Here is a 21,483-nt window from a genome sequence, read left to right on the forward strand (position 1 = left end):
TTGACCAGGAATCAAACCTGAGACCCTTTGGTGCTCTAACCACTGAGAACACTGGCCGGGGCCTGGACTCTACTCTGAAAAATCATTTCCAAAACCTGACCCCAGAACCCAGAGGATGGCAAACTAACACCTCAATGTCAACCCCAGGGCATTAAACATTTATTACCCCAAAGATACAAGAGAGCACCACATTTTTTAAAATATACTTTATTGATTTTTTGCAGAGTGGAAGGGAGAGGGATAGGGAGTCAGAAACATTGATCAGCTGCCTCCTGCTACTGGGGATGTGCCCACAACCAAGGTACATGCCCTTGACCGGAATCGAACCTGGGACCCTTCAGGATGCAGGCCGACACTCTATCCATTGAGCCAAACCGGTGAGGGCCAGAGCACCACATTTTTAACAAGGGTGAAGGGTCTGTAACCTTTTTTGTTTCACGGTCTTGCGACTGCAAAAATTATACCTGCGGAGGAGAACATGTTCCGGGTGAGGCTTGGCAGCTTGTGAAAATGTCACCTCAGGTGAGTAAACAGTGTTTAGCCAAACTCTGGAATTCAGGCCTTTTTGCCTGGAAGGCTCGTCTGCACAATGCAGAGTCCAGGTGGTTCTTACTAAGCAAAATCACTTAAAGAACACCCTCTCCTCCTATGGCCTTTAACAAGCTAAAAGTGAATCAGCTGTGTCAGACCACAGATTTTTTTTCAAAATCTGTGACTTTGGGTGGGCCTGGCATTGAATTTGGGGACTGGGGTGCCCCCACCTGCCAAGAGGGGACTTTCCCTAGAGTTCAGAACCTGGGGGGTTCTTCATACATTGCTTCTGGGAAGGGAAAATGTGGCAGCCACTTTGGAAAACAGACTGGCAGTTCTTCTAAAGGTTAAACATAGTAGTTACCACATAACCTAGCAATTCCGCTCCTAGGTATGTACCCAAGAGAAATGAAAACATATGTCCACACAAAAACTTGTACATAAATGTTCACAGCAGCATTATTCATAATAGCCCCAAAGTGGTAACATGCCTGATGTCCATCAACTGCTAAATGGATAAATAAAAGGTGGTATATCCATATAAGAGAATATTATTTGGCAGTAAAAAGGAATAAAGTACTGATACATGTCACAACATGGATGAACCTTGAACATATTATGCTATGTGAAAAAAGCCAGTCACAAAGGACTATAAATATTGTCCTTTTATATGACATGTCCAGAATAGGAACATCTATCCAAATAGAAAGCAGGTTGCCCAGGGCTGGAGAAAAGGGGTGGGAGGTTATGGGATGATGGCTGATAGGTGTGGGTTTTTTGGGAAGGGGGATGAAATGTTCTAAAATTGACCTTAGAAATGATTCCACAACACTGCACATATACTAAAAATCACTGAAGTATATACTTGAAATGGGTGAACACAGGCTATGAAATTATATCTCCATAGAGATGTTGGGGGGAAAGACCATGGAGGGATGTCACTCCTGAAGAGGGTGAAGGCCGCCCAGTTGGGGCAACAGCCCAGCCATGAGATGCAGGAGACCTGGCCGCCTCCTTTCCTGTGGGCGTCTTTGCTAAAGACGAGCCTCCCTCAGGGCTCAGCTGCAGAATGTGGCTGGATTGGAGGACAGAGGACTGGGGTCCAAGTCCTGGTCATGCTTCAGGCTCAAGCTCTGCTCTTGAATAAACAAAGTACTGGCACAGACCCAGTGACCTCTGACCCTTCCAGCACCACGCCCAGGAATCAGGCCTATGACCATGTACTGTCAGGACAGCTAAGTCATGCAGCTGAGCAAGGTCTTCCTATATGTTTTTGAAAATAGTTTGCAAAGACTCTTCCCTCTGGCTTTCCTGGGTGGCCTTAGACACGTTATGTGACTCTGGGAACCCCACTCTTCTCACCTTAACATGAGAGCAGTTGAGAGGTGATCTCTGAGTTTCCTTCAGACCCTGACATCCATTGTTTTATATCATCCTCCTTTAAGGCCGCCTTTTTTCTTGCCATATTGTAAACACTGTTATGTTCTCTCCCTACTCTCACCAAGTAAGATTCTATCCTCTCAGCAAGAGAAGAGCTTGCCACTGGGAGCTAGATCCTCACACAGTCTGTATTCCTCTCAGGCCTCAGTCTCCAAACAAAACAATTTGTATGAATAAATGCACCCAATGGAAATAAACCCGAGATTTCCTACAGCTACTGCCCAGGTGCTTTCCTTCTTGTTTGGGATAAAACAGAGTCTCCTATTGGCCTGTTTCTTGAACGTATGCCTTACAATTGACATCTTGCTCTGGCCAAGTTGAATTTGTCTTAAGGAAAACGATAATTGATTTTTCCAAGTAAATTAGATGGATAGATGGAAAGATGCAGAGTTGAGAGGAATAGTTGGGTAGATGAATGGCTGCATGGATAAGTGCATAGGTCAATGATTAAGTGGATGGAGAGAAAGGGGTGAAGGACTAGGTAGGTAGAAGGATATGTAGGTAGATGGGTGGGTGATTGAATGTATGCATGCATGTTTGCAGAGATAGATTGATAAGGAAATACAGAAACAAGACTTAGGTGCAATGAAAGATACTCACTTAGTCCCATATTCTCCACTTTGCACTGTGATTTTCGAAGCCCCCAGTTTGTACCATAACAGATTTAGCCAACGTTTTCTCCAGAGGAATTTAACCTTCTGGATTTTTCCAACGTTGATATCCACATCAATGTCACGCACATGTTTTGCATCAGGTTTGAGGGATCCTCTGCAAACATAGACATAAAGTGTTCTATCAGCTGGATAGATGAATTCTAGGGTGTGAGCAACCTGTTGTTACTCCAAACAATGGCTGCTGCTGTTGGCTTTCTGCAATTCCCTTCACTGCCTCCATACACATCCAGGGTCACTAAAAAAAAATCTTATCTGTGAAGAACACACCTTTAGAATAATAGTGGACTCTAGATTTCCACTGTCTTGATTGATACCTAGAGGGAAGTCAACTACTTGGGCAGCATATTGACTCTTTAATTTCACTGAAGGACTCGTTATCTTTGTTTATAGATGCATTTGCTTCTGCCGGGGTCATCTGTGGGCATCTCATATGTAGCATAACAAGTAGTCAAAGAACTTTAACTTAACATGAAAATTATTATGCAAACTTAGTGCAAAACAGAATCTAATTTTACAGCACAGTTATCCAACACATTGTACCAAGCACCTCATATATCCACAAGAGCTAGGAGCTGAGGCTACCATAGCAACAGGAAGCTAGCTTCAGGCTTCAGGTGCAACACAGCAGGAATGGAGGCTGGGGTATGTGTGTGGGATGCGAAGGAGTTGCCATATAAATGTGCTTTGTCTAAGGAGAACATGATATTCATAAAACTTAAGCAGGGCCTGGCTGGTGTGGCTCAGTGGTAGAGTGTGGACTCATGAACCAGGAGGTCACAGTTCAATTCCTGGTCAGGGCACATGCCCAGGTTGTGGGTTTGATCCCCAGTAGGGGGTGTGCAGGAGGCAGCTGATCAATGATTCTCTCTCATCATTGATGTTTCTCTCTTTTTGTCTCCCTTCCTTTCTCTGAAATAAAATTTTTAAAAAATTTAAAAACAACAACAACCCCATAACTTCAGCAGGAAGGAAGCAGTGATTGGCAATCCAGAAGGAGTCAGCCTTTAATATCGTGAGTGCTTCCTCTCTGGGCCTCCCTCTTCTCCTATGGGGTGATTGAATTAGATGCTAAGAGACTTCCTTCCGGCTCTGACATTCTAGGATTCAAAGGTTCTGTTTGGCTAGATGTATGTAGAAGTTTACACCCAATCTTGTATTAATAATCTATTAGGGAAAGTATGGTCATTTCGCTATACTATCAAACTTACTTGAAAATTTCATATTGCTTTGAGTTTCCATTACTTCCATATAAAGCAATCCATGATGGACCCACTCATTTCCTTTTTTCCAGCGAGTGTGACTGATACCTTGTATCTCCAACCTGTGCAAAGAAAAGATACTGTCAGTTCAATGAACTCATCTTGTTGGAAAAAAAATGACCCATGGGAACATTCTTGTTCCAAGCTCTGAATCCCCCATGAGTGGGAGGTAGGGACGAGTGTAACGAATGGTTTCCTTCAATGCAGTTGGGGGTCCCTGGAATTCTGATGCTAGGTGCGGTGAGGGACTCAGGGGGAAGTAAATATTGCAGCTCAGCATAATCTCTTGCCAATTCAGCCAGGTATGTGTTCCGATGTATGGATGGCGGCTGGTTACTATACCCGGGTACCCAGGTGCCCACCACTGACTGTACCAGAAAGACCACTGGGAGAGGGAGACGTCTGGGCTCCAACATTTGGATAAATCACTTACTGTTGCCTTCTTTGGTTTTATTTTTGATATTTTCCCATGCCATGGACATATACTCAGTGGGAAAATAACACAGATAATTTTTTAAAAAAAGAATAAACCCTTTCTCAGCGCTCTGTCCACCTGCCCTCCATCTCAGGGTCTTCCCAGTTTGGTCTGTAGACTTAACCAAACGCCGCAGGGTGATTTGCTGCCCGGGGACAATGGCATTGTCTGGAGATGTTCTTGATTGTCCCACCCAGGGAATGGGGTGCGTGGGTGCAGGGCTACTGGCATCTCGCTGGTAGAGGCCACGGATTTGCTAAACATACTGTAATGCACAGGAGACCCCCCCAATCACAAGTGATCCAGTCCCGGATTCCAGTAGAGCTGAGGTTGGGATACCCTGACCGAGAGCTCTCTATGAGCATTTACACACACACATATGACTGTATAAAAAGTTAGGCTTTTGCCTGTATGGTATGGCTCAATGGGTCAGTGTTGACCCATGAATGAGGAGTCATGGTTTGATTCCTGGTCATGGCCCAAGCATGAGTTTCAGGCTCGATGCCCAGTAGGGTGTGTACTGATCAATGATTCTCTCTCATCATTGATGTTATTGTTTTATCCTCCCTTTCCCGTCCTCTTTGATATCAATAAAAATACATAGGCTTTTTCCCCTTCCGTAAAGAGTATGCACTGCTCTTCTGTATTCTCTCCATCCATCCAAATGCCAGACTGACTCACCGCCCTTCCCTGTCCTGTCCTGTGCTCCATAAGGTCAACCTCATGGGGTCTTTGCAACTGGCTTTCCCTTGGGTTCAGCCCATCAGAGGCTGCAAGGAGGCCAGCAGCAGGAGGAAGGAGATGGAGGTGCTTGCTCCCCTGCAGCCTCCTTGCTCTAGTACCAGGTTCTGGCAGTAGCTGCCTTCACTCCATTCCTGGCGCCCCACAACCACTAGATTCTGGGCGCCTCAGCATCCCTCGTTTGTTCTTTCAACCCTGTCCACTCCTCCAAAAGCGGGCCCTCCAGTGAGGTCTCCTCATTTGAACCACTTGAATGAGCTCTGTCTTCTGCAGAGACCCTGACTGGAACAGGATATATTCCGTGATGGTTTGCTATTTGCCTTTTTACTTAATATGCCTTAGAGGTTTTCTAGATCCTTCCTTGAATGGTTACATAGAGGATGTGGTTAACAAGTGGTGGATATCTAGCTTTCTCCCCGCGTTCTTTTGGTATTAAAATCAGTGCTGCGGTGAACATCCTTGAATACCTTCTCCCGCACACATGCAAGTGTTTTCCTAAGGTGCATTCTGACTTAAAGGAATATGCTTGTAAGACTTTATAGATACTCCCAACTGTTATCGTTTATGCTAAGTGTCATGCGAATGTAACATGAAATACTGTGTGTAAACAGTGTTCTACAAAGTGCTGCATAAATGTTTTTCAATGTAAAACTCCCTTTGAAAATAAATGCTCTTCTGTTTAGCCTCTGTAAACCACCAGACAGAGAGCAGAGCTGGAGAGGCAGCGGAGAGTGGAGTGGCTTGGAGGACTTCCCCAAGCCGCCAGAGGGAGAGCAGAGAGGGAGGGCTGGCGGCTTGGAGGACTTGGCAGAGTGGGGGGCCTTGGGACAGAGAGCGCAGGGAGCACCAGGAATTCTGGGAATAGTAGTTCTGATGGCAGACGGATCTCCTAGACACTAGATAAAAGTGAGCCTGGAGCAAGTTACTGTTGCAGTGGGGGATGGAGGGAAAGCAAAGGTGAGAGACATAAGTAAAATCAGAGTGTCTAGGATAAATTAAAGGGAAGCTGTCCTAAAACTTCCAGGAAATCTCCACCAATGAAGAAAAGGAAAAAATGTAATATTAATTATAACAAACAAATCTTGATGCTTTTACTATCTCCTTTTTAAGTGAGAAGCTGGGCAAAATAACACAAAAAAGCACAGCATGCTCACGTGTGTGTAAACAGGGGGACTAGCATGGTGGGTAATCACGGGGTGCCTTTGCCCCATCTTGCCTTCTTCTATTAATGGATCCGTCCTTCCTGCCACAGGGTTGGGTGGACATGTGACCAGCCTGGGCCATTCACGGTCGACCTACTCCACTGGTCAGGATTTTTGGTTAAAGGGGTGAACGTGAGAGGCAAGACAAATGCCATTCTACCGTCCTTCCATTATCATTTAAGCTGGCTGGTGCTGAGTTTCTATCCATTGCTACCAAGGGTCCTAACTAACAAGGTTGATACACCTTTTAAAATCATTTGCAGCTTTTAAATGGGTACAATGGAAACTTACGAGCAAAGTTACCACTCGCTCCTGTGTTCAGGAAAAACGTTTGTCCCACGGCGCTGGTGTTCCCCTGAAATTGGTCAGCATAGTGCCCCATTTTGGGGCATCCTGTGACTGGACAAGGAAAACAGCCATTCTAGTGGAAAAACAAAAATTTGTCTGTGAGTGGTAGACCTTTCACTCATTCACTCACTCAATTGATCAATTCATCTTATCAGCCATCCATCCTTCCATCCTTCCTTCCCTCCCTCCAATCATCTACTCATCCATCTAACCATCTTTCTATTTATCTGTCCATCTACCCTCCATCCATTCATTAATGCATCCATCTCACCTATGCCGTCCAGGCATCCTTTGAGAATTTTTCAGAATGAAAAGCTGGGGATCTAGGGAAGGCCCTCCAGGGTCAGGTCTGGGCCATCTGCCGCCTGCCCACCCCGCTCCCCGGAGGAAGAAGGCTCTGCGAGACTCAGCGTTACCAGCACCTCCTCTTACTCGTCATGGAGTTACATCTCTGCTCTGTGCCAAGCCACAGGGACAGAACCAACAACCACAGAGCCACCCCACCCTCCCCAGGCCCCTGGGGAGACCCACCTTCTGAAACTCCTCGTAGGAGGCACACGGGTAGCCCAGGAAGCCGTCGGGGTTGAGGATGCTGCTGGAGTAGTACTTGTAGCTTCTCAGGTGATTGCAGGCTGCAAAGTCTCGGGTTCCTGAGGAAGCAAAAGCCATGGGAGCTCACAGGAGACTCTCACTATTGACGCTTGAATGTTCTAATCTGAATAAGGAGGCACTTCCTCATTTCATAGAGGGGTGTCAGCATTCCCGAATGCCTCAGTCACAATTCCAAGTTCCTATCATTGACTTTCACACACATTGGGGCAAGTAGGAAATAGTTAATGAACAATATTTACAGCACATAGAAGTGGTATCTGGGGGGCTTCTTTAGTCATCGGGTTTGGCTCTGGTCGCTTACCTCTGCCTCCCACATGCCTGTGTGCTGAGCAGGGCCTACTCAGGGCTGGGCATGTGCTGGGGAGGGACGAGTTCTAACAAGGATGTGTGTCCAATCCTCCAGGGGCCAAGCATCTGACAGAAGTGAAGGATGAGGGCTGGGGGCTTAGGAGATAATGATAAAAATCTATACAGAAATGAGAGACACAGAGAGAGAGAAAGAGGTTGGGTGGAAGAGAGAGAGGGAGAGAGAGAGGCAATAGCTTTCAAAGGAATCTTACACTGTCAGCCAGTTGTTGAATGTTAAGGCCCAGATTGCTTGGTCTTCTGATTTTTCATGAGAAACCTGCATCGTGACTTTGACATGACAATGTTCCATGCTTACATGACAGCAGTGCATTCCCTCTTTAAAACCGGTCCATTGAAGGCCCACCACTTGCTTCTGTGGGCAGGGCTGGGCCCGAGGGCCCAGTTTGAGAACCACTATACCTGCAGGCCTGTCCCAGGAATGCAGCATTTCTGTGCCCAGGGCCCCAGGCTGAGAAATTCCTCCTCCTTTGAAACCCTGAGGTCAAAGCAGTGGAGACCATGGTCCCCTGGGCCTTAGGCCACTGTGTCACTGCATTTTATCCACCATCTTTTTCTTTAAACCCAAGTCCTCTCATTTGAAAAATGTGGGGTTTTCTTTTTGTTTTTTGTTGTTTTCATTTCTCCAGCTCCTTGGTACAAAACCTCCCATGGCGTGATGCACAGTGACCCCAGACATACCTGGGGACCACTTCTGGGAGGTCTGGGGTCCTCTTTGTGCTGGTGGATTAGCTCTGCCTGCCCCAGGGCCCAGGGACTCCTGCACCAACACTCATCACCAGACAACACAACCTGTTTCCACCTTAATTGTTTCTTTCACCCAGAATTGCTGCCCTGGGATCCATAATAGAGGGGCAAGTGGATTTAATTGTTCCTCCAGCCCAGCCCCAGGGTGACTGGGAGCCCACACAATAGACCCACATCCTGTGGGCTTGTTCACTCTGAATTGCCTCTTTCATTAAAGCTGGGCTCCTTGCTATTATGTGGGCCCTGCTGGTGGCTTCTGGAAGGGGCAGCCTCTTTGTGACTCAGTGTTCCTTCAGCTGGGTCTTCCCTGGAGTTACCTGGTGCTGGGCAGAGCGCTCAAAGGCTCCAGTGGCTGAGGGTGGATGTGGGCTACTGCTTTATCCACTCTACTCATTCACATTAAGAACATAGAATATTCAATGCCACAGAAGGCCTCTCTGCTCAGTGGAGTGGGCTGTACTGAGCGCCTGCTCTGGGCCAGGCCCTGAGGAGGGTACTGGGGTGTCTGGGATGCCCGGGAAACTGCCAGCGGAGACAAATAAACACTAAAATGAAATGATGGCAGACTCAAAGCCTCCATGTGCAGGGGGGAGATGAAGCCTGGTCTCCAGGGAGAGGCAACAGGAGAAGAGCAGAGTCCAGACAAGGACAGGTGATGGAGGTGGTGCTGTAAGTCACCTAATCGTAGGGGGACTGAGCCTGTCTCTCATGTAAACGCAGACCTCATGCGGACGAAAAAGGGGCCACATACTAAACCTGAGAACCTCAGGGGAGGCCTGCATGGTGGCCTTACAAACTCAGAGGCTGAAAGTAACCACGTGGGGTGGGCTGAACATAAAAATTCCTAATTAAAAGCTGGTCATGGAGGGTAGCACTGTCCCAGGCCTACAGCTTCTTTGACAAAGGTTAATCATTTTCTTTTTTAAATCCTTACCTGAGTATATGCTTATTGATTTTAGAGAGAGAGGAAGGGAGAGAGATAAACATCAGTCAGTTGCCTCCCATATGGGCCCTGACCAGAAATCAAACCCAAAACCTTTTTGGTATCTAGGACAAAGCTCCAACCAACTGAGCCATCCGGCCAGGGTGACAAAGAATCTTTACCTTAAGTGAAACTGTTTTCTTTTTGCATCTAAGGAAACGCACCTTTTAAATATCAGAGTAATCTTTTCCAGATCCCTCAGGGCACCCTCTTATAAGAGCACCTCACTATGACCTTGTTCCCCAAATACCCCCTCTATGTGCTGTCAATGTTGATCATTAGCTATCCTGTTCCCACCAATGTAAAAGAATGTGTCTCTCTATTTTTCTGTTTATCCAATTCCAGAGATTTCCCGTTTTACTTTCCTCCCCCTCCCTAATCTACCACCTGTGGATTTCATGGAACCCCTATGTCTCTTCTTTTTATTCTAATGTATAAAATAAGCCGCAAAACTGCCATTCTCTGGAGCATGTTCTCAGTCCGTTGAGATTTTGCTGCCCAGCAATTGTCATCAGTTTGGCTCCAATAAACTCATAAAAATTCTCTACAGGTTTGGAATTTCTGACACTGACATGTACAAGCCTCATTCCCCCTAGACCTCCAGGCCTCCTACTCCATGCACGCACTCCCCAAACCCACAGAGCATGTCCCCACTCGGTCCTTTTACCAGCTCAGTCCCTTTCCTGTCCTAGCACCTGCCCACAGCAAAGGGTAAGAACATCAAAGCCCTGCTAGCCTTTGTGCCTGCTCTTCAAGGAGCAAGCAGTGCAAGCAGCTGGGGTGGGGGTGGGCACAGCTAGAACTGGTATTTGCCAATGTGCCCGTCCAGCTCAGGCCTCAGCATCCTGATGAGGGGGACGACACAGGCTGCGGACTCAAGGGTCCCAGGTTCGATTGGGTATGAGGTTGGGACTTTGCAGCCAGAAATTGAACTTTAATATAAGGTGGCCTTGGGCAAGTTTGATAACTGTTCAGACCCAGTTTCTTCAGCTGTAAACTGGGGATAAGCAGAGTAATTCCCTCATGGCACTGTGACAATGCCTGGGACAGAATGAACCGGACGTGGAGGCAAATTCAGTGCTACCAGGGCACAGCCATGCATCCTGCCTTCTCCCCAGGGAGGGCACTGCCATCTTGCTTTGCTAATGCACGTACCTTCCCAGAATCCATTTATATCAAAGATGGATGAAAGGATATTTTTCTTACATCCGGGCATTTGCTTTCCTCCGTTTGGATAGAAATCCAGATGGCCCACCTTCTGGCTCATTCCAAAACCTGAAACATTGGAAGCGGTGGTGAGCAGGGAAGGAAGTGGTCCCAAGGCAAGGTCATGGCCCCAGAGAGCGTCTGACTCCTTCGCACAAGAATGAGAGTCTTCTCGGCAAACTGTCCACTCAGCACAGCCACCCCACTGGGTTTTGTAGATCCCTCACTAAGATTAGGCCATAGCAAGACAAGGAAGGGGGAGTGAGCAGAGGCAGTGAGCATGCCTCTATGTGTATTTGCATGTCTGTCTGTCTGTCTGTCTGTCCTGGGGAAGCTGTGAACAATACTGATATCCCCTGATACCATTATGCATCATAGACACCTATCAGGACTGGTGCAATTCCCATTCCTTTACTCATTCTGAAATTTTGATTTCTATATTAGAAGGTTATATTGAGACCTCATTGTTGTATTGAGAGCCCAGCATAATGGCTGGACACTTTGGCTTTTTAAGCACACAGACCCGTGATCACATCCTTGTCCTATTTACACACTCCGTGATCTCGGGCAATTACTAAAGTTTTTCAAGCCTCTGTGTCCTCAGCTATGAAACAGTAATAATAATGCCCACTTTCTAGGGTTGTTACCATGATTAAGGAGTGAGTATGTACAAAATGTCCAATGCAGCCCATGGTAACCATCACTATTATTAAAAACATACCCTTTGTTGGCATGTTTCATGAGGGGTTACATAAGAAAATATTGAAAAAAAAACATTGAGTTTATGTAATATAAATTTTTTACATAATTTTATTTATTTTAAATTTTCATTTCCTTAAACTAACAACAACTCACCCATTTTATTTTAGAAGCATTAAATAAAGGAATATATTTTGTTTCCAACAACAGAAACTATAACCAAAGTTTCCACAAAAGAAGTGAGGAAAATATTCAAACAATAACATTGCATTTTGCAAGTATAGGTCAAGCATCCTATATAATAAAACCCTAACATGCAAATCAACCGAACAGTAGAACAATCAGTTGATATAATGCACAATGACCATAGGGGGCAGACGCTCAATGCAGGAGCTGCCCTCTGGTGGTCAGTGTGCTCCCACAGGGAGAGCACCACTCAGCCAGAAACCAGGCTCACAGCTGCCAAGCTGGAGGGAGCCTCTCCGCCTCCAAGGGAGGTAGCACTAAGGAGCAGGGAGCCTGGCTTCTGCCTGGTGAGCACAGCAGTGGTGGCAGAAGCCTCTCCCGCCTCTGCAGCAGCACTGAGGACCCTCAACCCCACCCCTACAAACCACCCCTCCGCCACCAGTGCAGGAATGGATAGTGGAGATAGGGAAGGTCACAGGGTTTGAGGGCTGAGCAACAGCCTTCCACAGGCTACACCAGTGTGTGTCTGACCTGCCTGGGGCCACAGGCTGATACCACTGGTGCTGGGCTGGCTGTTTATTTGTAGCTGACACCCACTTTGACTGGTTGGCATCCAAGCTATTACTGTAGTTAACCATGTTGAATACCACCCCTGGACCTACTCTTACCAGTTACAGCCCTGGTCACCAAGAGGTGGAGTGAGGAACTCACCTAGGTTAGGGACTATGGGGGAGGTATCTGTGTGAATCACATCCACAAACATGGCATCCGACGGGTCCAGCCTCACCTCCTCGGGCGTGCCCTGGAAGCATGGCTGTGCAGGATCCAGTCCTGAAAGGGGGAGGTGGACAGTGACAAACCAGGTTCCAACCCCTGGACCCACAAAATCCATGTGGCTTTCTGCCTGAAGCAGCGGCTGGCCCAGCTCATCTTCAAAGAGAAGCAGAAGGTGGGAGGAGCATGGCCCACAGACTCAGTGACCTATATTCTAGCCCAGGTTCTGCTCTAGGTCAAATTCATGTCTTCCTTCAGCCTCAGTTTCCTCATCTGGAAAGTGGGAATAACAGCACCCTTCCTTATGGGGCTATTGTGAAAGCCCCACGCAAAGGTATAAGAGAAAGAACTTTGCATCTGAAAAAGTCTCCGAAAACATAATCTATGAGTCGCCCCTCCTTCCCCCAGTGCCCAGCACACAGCCCTGGGCACAGGAGACAGCATCACACTGTGGGCACAGTGACACACACGGGACTCAGCGGTGTCTGCGTCTATGTCTTGTGTGCCTTCATTTGCCTAGTGATTCATTCATTCATTCTATTATCTACCACGTGCTTCCTGTGACAGGTCTCAGCTACTTTCACTTTCTGCCTGTAGCTGGCACTGCCACGACAATTAATATTTATGGAACTGTTGAATTCATATTAAAAAACCATTTCACTGTTCAAAAATCTGCCGTACTCTAGCAATAATAATCCTGAAGTCATGAGTTGAATGTGCTAGTTATATTTTTCTTTTTTAATAAACGTGTTTTTATTTACAATCCTTATTTTTTGTAATTCACATGAAAATGTATGGCAATTATTTTTAAAATCTATGTCTGGCAGGACTTAAAATCAGTGTGCCCGGATGACCAGTGGCGGCGCAATTGGCAATGAGAAGTGCCTGTCTCTGGGCTTCCATTGCCCTACAGGCCCGTCCCTGTCACCCCACCCCAGCCCCTTACCTGTGATCCTGCCCACGGAGCCCCCCAGCCTCCTGCCCGCCTCGCCAGCTGCGTGCGCGCCCAGGCTGTGGCCGATGATGTGCACGTTCTCCAAGCTGTAGCCCATCTTGGTCTGTGGAAGGATGGGGTGTCAGGGCCCCCAGGCCCCGTGGCGATGCCCTGGCTTGGGGAAGGGGATGGGGACAGGTCTCCAGAGCAAAGATCTGGCTCCGGAACCTCCTAGGCCAGTGTCACCCGACCCTTGAGCCAACGCAGTCTCCAGAGACCCCAGTCCGGTGTGCAGGCTGGGCGAGGGGAGTGTGTGTGTGGGGAGGGAGGGGGGGAGAAGGCGGTGACAGTGTGGAGTAGTGGCCTCTGTGTCCACTGCAGGCGGCCTGGGGAGCCTGGCCAGGTGCTGCCTGCTCCATCCACACTCACCGCGGCCTCCCTCCCCTCCCACAGGGCCTGGGCCTGCCTGGAGAGCCTGGGTAGCGGGCCCAGCTCTAGGGTGCTCAGAATAGACCTTCCAGAAGGCGGTAAGGGGCGTTCCCCTTTCTGAGAAAGAAGACTCATCTTCTGGGCTGACAATTCCCAGAACAGCCTCCAAGGACGGCTTATTTCAAAAGGGGAAACCGAGGCCCAAAGTGGTTCCTTTGCCCCAGGCGCCACTAGGGATCTTCAGGACACTCCAGGAGGGGAAGGCTGCAGTTTCATTTTAGGAAACGCCCCTCTGTGTGTCCAGGCTTCCAGGCCCAGCCCCTGTGCACCGGTCCCCAGGCTGCCTCTGGGCGCACCGGGTCTGCCCGCCCCCTCAGGCCCCTCCCCACAGGATGGGGCTCAGGAGGATTTACCGACAGCCCTTGTATTAAGAACGCTATCTCGGCTCCCACGACTCGAATGTTGTGGACGGCTTGGTTGTAATCTGTCCTGGCCCCACGCCTCCAGTCCACGCAGATGCAGTTCACCTTCTCCACCTTAAACATTCTCTGGGGAGAAAAAACAAGAGGGAGAATTCAAAGTATTAACAGGCACAGGCCGCACACTCCAGAGACAGGAATTCACAGCCTCCAAGCATCTCATGTGTGTCAGAGTTTTCATATTCCTCCCACTTGTCCTAATCCTCACCACTTCACCAGGAACTCAGTACCTGATCCCCACTTAACAGATGTGAACACTGAGGCCTGGAATGGAGTAAGTGACTGGCCAAAGGTCTCCCAGATGGTTATTGACACAGCCAGGCAGAAAAAGGATCGCTTACTACATCAGGGCTTAGCCAACTGTGATGGGAGGGCCAGATCCACCTGCTCATATTAATCAAGTTTTATTGGGAACAGGCACACCCCTTTGTTTACATTCTCTCTCCCTCTGCTTTGGAGCAACAACAGGGTTGAGTGGAAACCATATGACCTGCAAATGCTAAACTATTTACTACCCAGTCCTTTACAGGAAGTTGGCTGCCACTTGTACTAAGTTCGCTGCCACTGTACTAGGTGCTGAAGCCACAGGAGGGCTGCTCTTATGTTCCCAACAATGTGTAGGGGGAGCTAGAAGGTATTAACAGACAAGATGACATGTAGATGGAGGTAGCTACAACTCTCTTCACATGTGCATCTTTTATATTATGTGCTGTGGCCGCCGTGTGCTGCCCAAGCTCAGACTGGTCCCGTGATGGGACCAAATAACTGTCAGAGAGAGCCACTGCAGAGCCTGTGTTCACTGGAGGATGGCCTGGACTACCCCGGGGACTGAGGCAGGGAGGAGTGGCCTGGAGGCCAGGGCCTGGGGATGGAAACGTCCCCCTGACTTTCCCAGCTCCACGTTCACATGGCGTCCTTCTGGGACTTGGGGACACGTATGAACACCCAAACCTCCAGAGGAGCAGCCCACCCTTGGGAAGAAGCTGCCTGAGGTCTCCCCAGTGCAGACTTAGCAGAAAGCCATGCCCCTGGGCACCTCTAAAGACTAAAGCTACAGACACAAGGTTGTGGTACTTTATAGACAGGAGACCTGGCTTTGCATTCCCACCTCTGGATTCTACTCTGGGCAAGTGTTGAACTTCTCCTGCCTTAATTTCCTCATCTATAAAATGGGAACAATAACTCTACCTTTCTCACAACATTGCTTGTGGGGGACGGGGGGCGGTCAAATGAGACAAAGAGTGTGAAATAATAATCACAGTGTCGGGCTCAGAGGAAGTGCTCAGTAAATGGATGTTATGAATAATAATTCATCCCTAACATTCCTGAGACCTTCAGAACTGCGCCACCCAATACTGTGGCCACTGGACCCAGGTGGCTATTTGCAATGATCAAAATCCACAGAATTTAAGAGTCAAGTTTTGGTCACACTCCCCATTTCGGGTGCTGGGTGAGCGCAGGGGAGCAGTGGCTCCTGGTTGGGACATGACGCCATGGAGCCTTTCCGCCCTCACAGAGAGCTCTGGGGGACAGCAGGGTTTCAGGGGCCACGTTTACGTGGCTTTCTAATGTCACACGGGGGCTTTACATAAACCACCCGAGACCAATGCCAGGGAATTTGCTGACGCCTCCGCTTCTGGGGCATTTTGATTGGGCTCTGGGTCTCTTTGGTCTCCAGAGGAGAGGACGGGCAAGAGGTCAGGGGGTCAGGAGAATTTGACAGTGGACGCTCCAGAGGAACCGGGGTTTCCTCGGAGTTTTGAGGAAGAAGCATCTGTTCCCTGGACGGTCTGCGTTCCCAGTCTCGGGGGCAGTGACCTGGAAAGTGTTTGAAGCTGGGTGCCGGGTGCTGGTCTCAGCGGGGAGTGGCCGGGGGCAGGGCCCTACCTGGCACATGTCCGTCAGCCATCTCTCCTCCCCCTTGTCTATGAAGCCATGGATGATGAAGCGCGTCTTGCGGTCCAGTTGGAAGTTTGAAGCGTTCACGGTCGCCAGGTCCGTGGAGGAGATCCGCTGGTTAAAGTGGAAAAGGTGAATTGGGACGTTGGCCTTTCCAAGCCAATGGCCTGTGAGAGCCAGTTCCAGGGAGACTGGGTCACGGGATCAGCTCCCAGGAAGTGGGTGGGGCTAGAACAGGAGTTCCTGCCCTGGGCTTTGAGGACAGGATTCACAAGGTCCACGTTCATGGACTTCCTAGGATTTCTGTTAATTATGAAATTGCCAACAAGCCACCGTCGTTGTAACAGCACTCTGTCACCAATGGGAGTCACGGGTATTTTCCTGTCACAGGACAGTGGTCGCAGATGTCTTAAAAATTAGTTATTCTCATTACTATTTGTAGTGGCCATAGTTAGAACAACCCATGATCTTGTTATTTAGTGAGATAATAATAAAGTAGCATATATATGACTGTGACATATATTTATTGTTTCAAATGTTCTGATAACTGTTTTTCAATATAATTGGTTTCCTTTGTAATCCAATGTGTTTTATTTCATGCATTTAAATACATCATCCTGAGAAGGGATCCCTCGGCTTCCCCAGATGGTGGAAGATGTTCTTGGAACAGAAAGAGCGAAGGACCCCAGGCCAGAAGCACCAAAACGAGACGAGATGTGGCTCAGTGGAGCCAGGAAGGGCACCTCAAGCTTGTATCACTTAAGAACTGAGGCCTACATGCCAGGGGCCCCTTCACCAGCCCCCTGGGCACCACGCCTGAGGAATGATCGGAAATGAAAACAGCCCAACCACCAGTCCAAGCGGACTCCCAGCTGGGGGCTCTAAGGGGGAGTTTGTCAGCAAAAATCCCACTGCAGCCGGCCTCAGGGATGGATGGCCAGTCACCTGCTTTCCAAAATGTCAGGGGTGGAGCTGTGAGCAGCTGAGCTCTGAGCAAATTCTTCCTGGTCAATTCTAAGCACCTGGAAGAGCCTGTCCTGCCTCCACCCGCAGGCCTTCTGGGGACTGGAGGTCACTCCCAGGGTCCTTTTTGCTTTTGTGGTTAGATGCCCCTACCACTCTGGCCAGAGTGGCTCCGTGGTTAGAGCATTGGCCCATGCACGGAGGGTCATGATTTGATTCCCGGTCAAAGGCTTGCACCTGGGTTGTAGGTTTGATCCCAAGCCCCAGTTGGGGCTCATATGGGAGGCAACCATTCAATGTGGCTCTCTCACATCAATGTTTCTCTCTCCCCTCTGTCCTTCCATCACTCCCTTCCACTCTCTAAAAAGCAATGGAAAAAATATCCTCTGGTGAGGATTAACAACAACAAGTCTCTCTCCCACACCTGTCTTCTGGCTCATCAGGAAGGACTTACACCCCCACCCTCATTCCCTGAGCGGCTTCTCTCCTCCCACCCCCAGTGCAGGAAGAAGATGGACACACCAGGCCTGGATTCCCCATAAATGCTGCTCCTACCCGCTTCCTCCCAGGATCGGGGGTCAGTGCCAGGAAGGCCTGTGCACAGTGTGTGGAATGTGGGCGTTTCTGGGCCCGGCACCCATAGACCTCATCAGGGGTTCCCGATCCTGAGAGCTAAGGTGGCTGCCAGTGGTGAGGGAGCATCGCCCCGACCTCCCCACGGTTCTGCCTTTTCCTTAGACACCTGCGTGCAGACGCCAGTGTGGGTGCCCTACTCCACCTGCTCTGCAGTCCCGCCAGGCCCCTCTTACTTGGTAACTGTTGGGATTATCATTTGTGTAGAGAAGAAACCGGGTGTTGACGTCCTTGGGGGGCCAGGGGAATAGCTTCAGGGGCCGCTGTACAATCCCTCCCCATGGCTTGTCATCGGGGAAGCAGCCGAAAGGTTCATAGCAGACCTCCTTTCCTGGGGCAGAGAGAGCAGCACACGGGACACTGTGAGTTCAGAAAAGGAGCGACCTTGCCTCAGCTACACAGGAGGCGTTTCAGGGTGCAGCCCAGGCTGGCGAGGCCAATGCTGGGCTCCACCTGCTGTCAGTGCTCCCCAAATTCCACGGAGACAAGAATCGCCTGTGCACACTCCCAGTGCCTCCCTGGGCGATTGTGATTCACAGGGAGGGAGAGGGGCACCGGGATCTGCTTGTTTCATGCTGATTTCACCCTGATCATCAGGCCAGAGGGGGATTGGCTGAGCTTTCTGGCAATCTTCTGCCTTAAAACTACCTCTTCCGGGAGAGCCCCAGATGGCCCTTTACATGCCATCACATGGCATCAGGTATGATATCGCCTGTGATTCTGTAGCGCAGAGATGCTGCTGGGTGGAACCTGATGCTGGCGCCACACCCAGCACAGCAGCCGATCCTGGGTGCAGTCCAATCCCCTTGTCTTCATGTCACCCTTTGATGCACATTGTCCCCAATTATTCTCTGTCATTTCAGGTTTTTCCTGTTGTTCTCAGTAAAGGCACATTTCTTAAGGCCAGGGATGACTGATTTTTTCATCATTCTGTATACAGTAGGGGCTCAATACATGCAACCGATGATCCAAATAACCACGTCCAAATCTGAGGGTCCTTCCTCTAGTCCAGTGGTCAGCAAACTCATTAGTCAACAGAGCCAAATATCAACAGTACAATGATTGAAATTTCTTTTGAGAGCCAAATTTTTTAAACTTAAACTATATAGGTAGGTACATTGTTATTAACTTAATTAGGGTACTCCTAAGCTGACCTTTGCTAAAAACGTCCTCAATCTGAGGGGTTGACCTCAGCAAATGTACCCCCGCTTCTTCTAATGCCACTTCTTCAAAATAGATTCACCCAGGCCAAAAACCAACTTCTGCCAATGGGCCACGAAGTTTCAATCGAACTGTACATGCGCGCCCACACGTGGTACTTTGTGGAATAGCCACACTCAAGGGGCAAAGAGCTGCATGTGGCTTGTGAGCCGTGGTTTGCCGACCACTGCTCTAATCTACAGCACAAGCATTTTTACAGAGAGTGCCCACTGAGGGCACATGATCAAATCCAGAGGATTTCAATGGGTCTTCTCCCTTAGGCTTCCTCAACTCCGAAGCTGATGGTGCCAGAGGTTGCCCATTCACTCAAAAACTGACAATAGTTATCAGTTTTTACCACCTGAAGCAAGAGTAGACTGTTTACTCTGTGCCAGATACCACACTAGCGCTTCACCAGCATTATTCCCTTTAAGCCTCAAAATAGCCCATGATAAGGAATTACTTCCATTTTACAGATGGGAAAACCAAGGCACAGAGAGACAAAGTAAGCTGCCCAAGGTCACAGCCAATGGTGGGCCAGGATTTGAACTGGGGGAGTTTAATTGGGAATAAAGCTAGGCACTGAGGAGATAGAAAGACATATCAGTCATAAACCCTGCCTTGAATGAGAGGAAATCTAACAGGGAAGGAATCATGATGACCCTGACTTCCTTCCAGGAAGAGGGACCAGTCCCAGATGAAGAGCTGCTGAGACTAAAGCAAGTCTTGCTTCAGGTGGTAAATGCAGGAGCTTGAAGGCCAGGGTCAGGCACCGGGACTGTTAGGTGGATAGTGAGTGGGAGGTGCTGGTGAGGGTGGTGGGATTTGTGCTCCATGAAGGTGTTTTTAGGAACCCAGTTTGGGTGGCTCAGAGGCAGGAGAGCCTGGGAGAGGTGGGGGTTGGAGTGGGGCAGTACAGGGGTGGTGGGTCTGAGAGGAAACAAGTATTCTAGTCTTGGGTGACAGTGGAAATGAAGGGAAGGGTGGAGAGACGGGGTAGGGAGTGGTGCCTGAGCCTGGACAAGTGAGTGTGAGGTGTGGTGGGACGCCCTGGTGGAGCTGCCTGGAAATTGGAGGGGGCGGGAGGGGATGGGGGTGCCGGGGTCCAACCCCAGCAGGTCCAGGGGTCCCCAAAGGTGTGGACGGATTCGGCAAAGAAGGAATGACATGGAGGCAGCGTTCAGTTGATCAGCAGCCTAGCCAGGATCTCCAGCCAGGATCTCCAGCCAAGTTCTGGTCTGGATCTCCAGAGAGGTTCTGCTTCAGATCTCCAGCCAGGTTCTGTGTCCATGTTCTCTTGCTAGGTTCTCCAGCCAGGTTCAGTCCAGGTTCTCCAGCCAGGTTCAGTCACCAGGTTCTAGTCAGGTTCTCTTGCCCATTTCTGTAGTCAGGTTCAGTCCAGGATCTTTTGCCATGTTCTCTCCAGCGAAGTTCTTCTGTCTCTAGTTCTGTGTGTTCTGTCTTCTTACATCTGTATTTATACCAGTTGATTCCAATCCTATCAATCTCTATTTCAAAGGTTAGGGCGTTTCTTATCTCCATTCCAGGGAGTAAAGATTATGTAGCTTAAGCATGATTGTTCGTAGTTAAAGTGATTAATTACCCACCTGGCACTTAGTTAAGAGGTTTTATTCCCTCCCTAACTTCAGGGGAAAATCCCTACCTGGGGAAACAACCTTTCTCAGAGACCTTGGTTAAAACACATAGTGCCAAGAAGGTGAGCAAACATATTAAGAACAGTATGCCATATATGCCAGGTCCCTTGAAACAGCAAGCATGGACCGGCTCCCGGCATGGGGGGGCTTGTGGAGAGCAGAGGCTGGGCAAAGGGGAAGCCACAGGAAAAGGGCGAGGAGAGCGCTGGGAGTGACCTCTGTGGGACGCCCACATTTAGGCAGGAGAAGGCAGCAGAGGAGCAAAGGAGACCAAGAGGGGCCAGAAAGGCCAGAGGAGCAGCCAGACCCAGGTGGGCTCTGCTCTCCAGAGTCAGGTCCTGCTGCATGGCCAAGATGGAAGGGAGACCAAGAGTGGGCTGGGGGAGGTGAGGAGGAAAGGAGGACTCGTGGTGCAGAAGGAAGCCCAGCAGAAGGGAGGCCAGAGGAAAGGCTCAGATTGGAGCTGGAGAGGCAGAGGAGGCAACAGCGAGAGGAGTGATGGGGAGGGAGGGACAGTTCTCCACAGGACACATCCATGTAGCTTAGGCTGCAGACACACTTGTTCTCGCAAGGGACTGAGGGACTTGGGGGCCTGTCGAGAGCACCGTCCCCCAACTCCGCTGCCCAACAGCCTACCACTTGGATCACCCCATCACAGGCAGTTGCTGGAGGAAAAGGGCGGGTGGGTCCCCAGGGTCATCTGTGTCCAAGATGTTGCCCTGTGTTTGCTTCAGCATCAACACTCCCCCAATGGTGGCAATTGTTGTTTTTGTTGAAATAATGATAACGCTGTTCATTATGATGATAATGATGATGAGGCCTCTAGCTGCCCCTCCCAGAGGCCAGCCCAGGCACGGTCCCTTCCTCCCCACAGGGGTGGGACAGCACCCTCACCTCTGACGGTGGCCAGCAGGAGGAGGCCGAAGATCCAGGAGGGCAGCATCTACATGGATGAAAACAGAGACAGTGGGGACCATCGCCCAACCCAGACAGGGCAGGGGGCCTGGAGCCCAGGGAAGCCCGGTGCCTGGGTCCCATCGGGCTGTCCC

At 49.4% G+C, this 21,483-nt stretch overlaps 1 protein-coding gene across 1 annotated transcript; it reads right to left on the reverse strand.

Annotated features, from left to right (window-relative positions):
* Positions 1-400: 400 nt before the first annotated feature.
* On the reverse strand, positions 401-21,392 carry LOC118670237 (pancreatic lipase-related protein 2-like). Its single transcript, XM_036337328.1, is given in 13 exon segments — positions 401-464; positions 2,572-2,739; positions 3,854-3,903; positions 3,905-3,966; positions 6,614-6,743; positions 7,202-7,320; positions 10,533-10,652; positions 12,180-12,299; positions 13,189-13,300; positions 14,019-14,153; positions 15,972-16,097; positions 17,756-17,910; positions 21,329-21,392. Coding segments are annotated over 13 exon segments (1,410 nt in total). The 5' UTR covers positions 21,378-21,392.
* Positions 21,393-21,483: the final 91 nt, after the last annotated feature.

This window comes from Myotis myotis, unplaced genomic scaffold (genome assembly GCF_014108235.1).
Source record: "Myotis myotis isolate mMyoMyo1 unplaced genomic scaffold, mMyoMyo1.p scaffold_m19_p_15, whole genome shotgun sequence".
In the NCBI taxonomy this organism is placed as follows: domain Eukaryota; kingdom Metazoa; phylum Chordata; class Mammalia; order Chiroptera; family Vespertilionidae; genus Myotis; species Myotis myotis.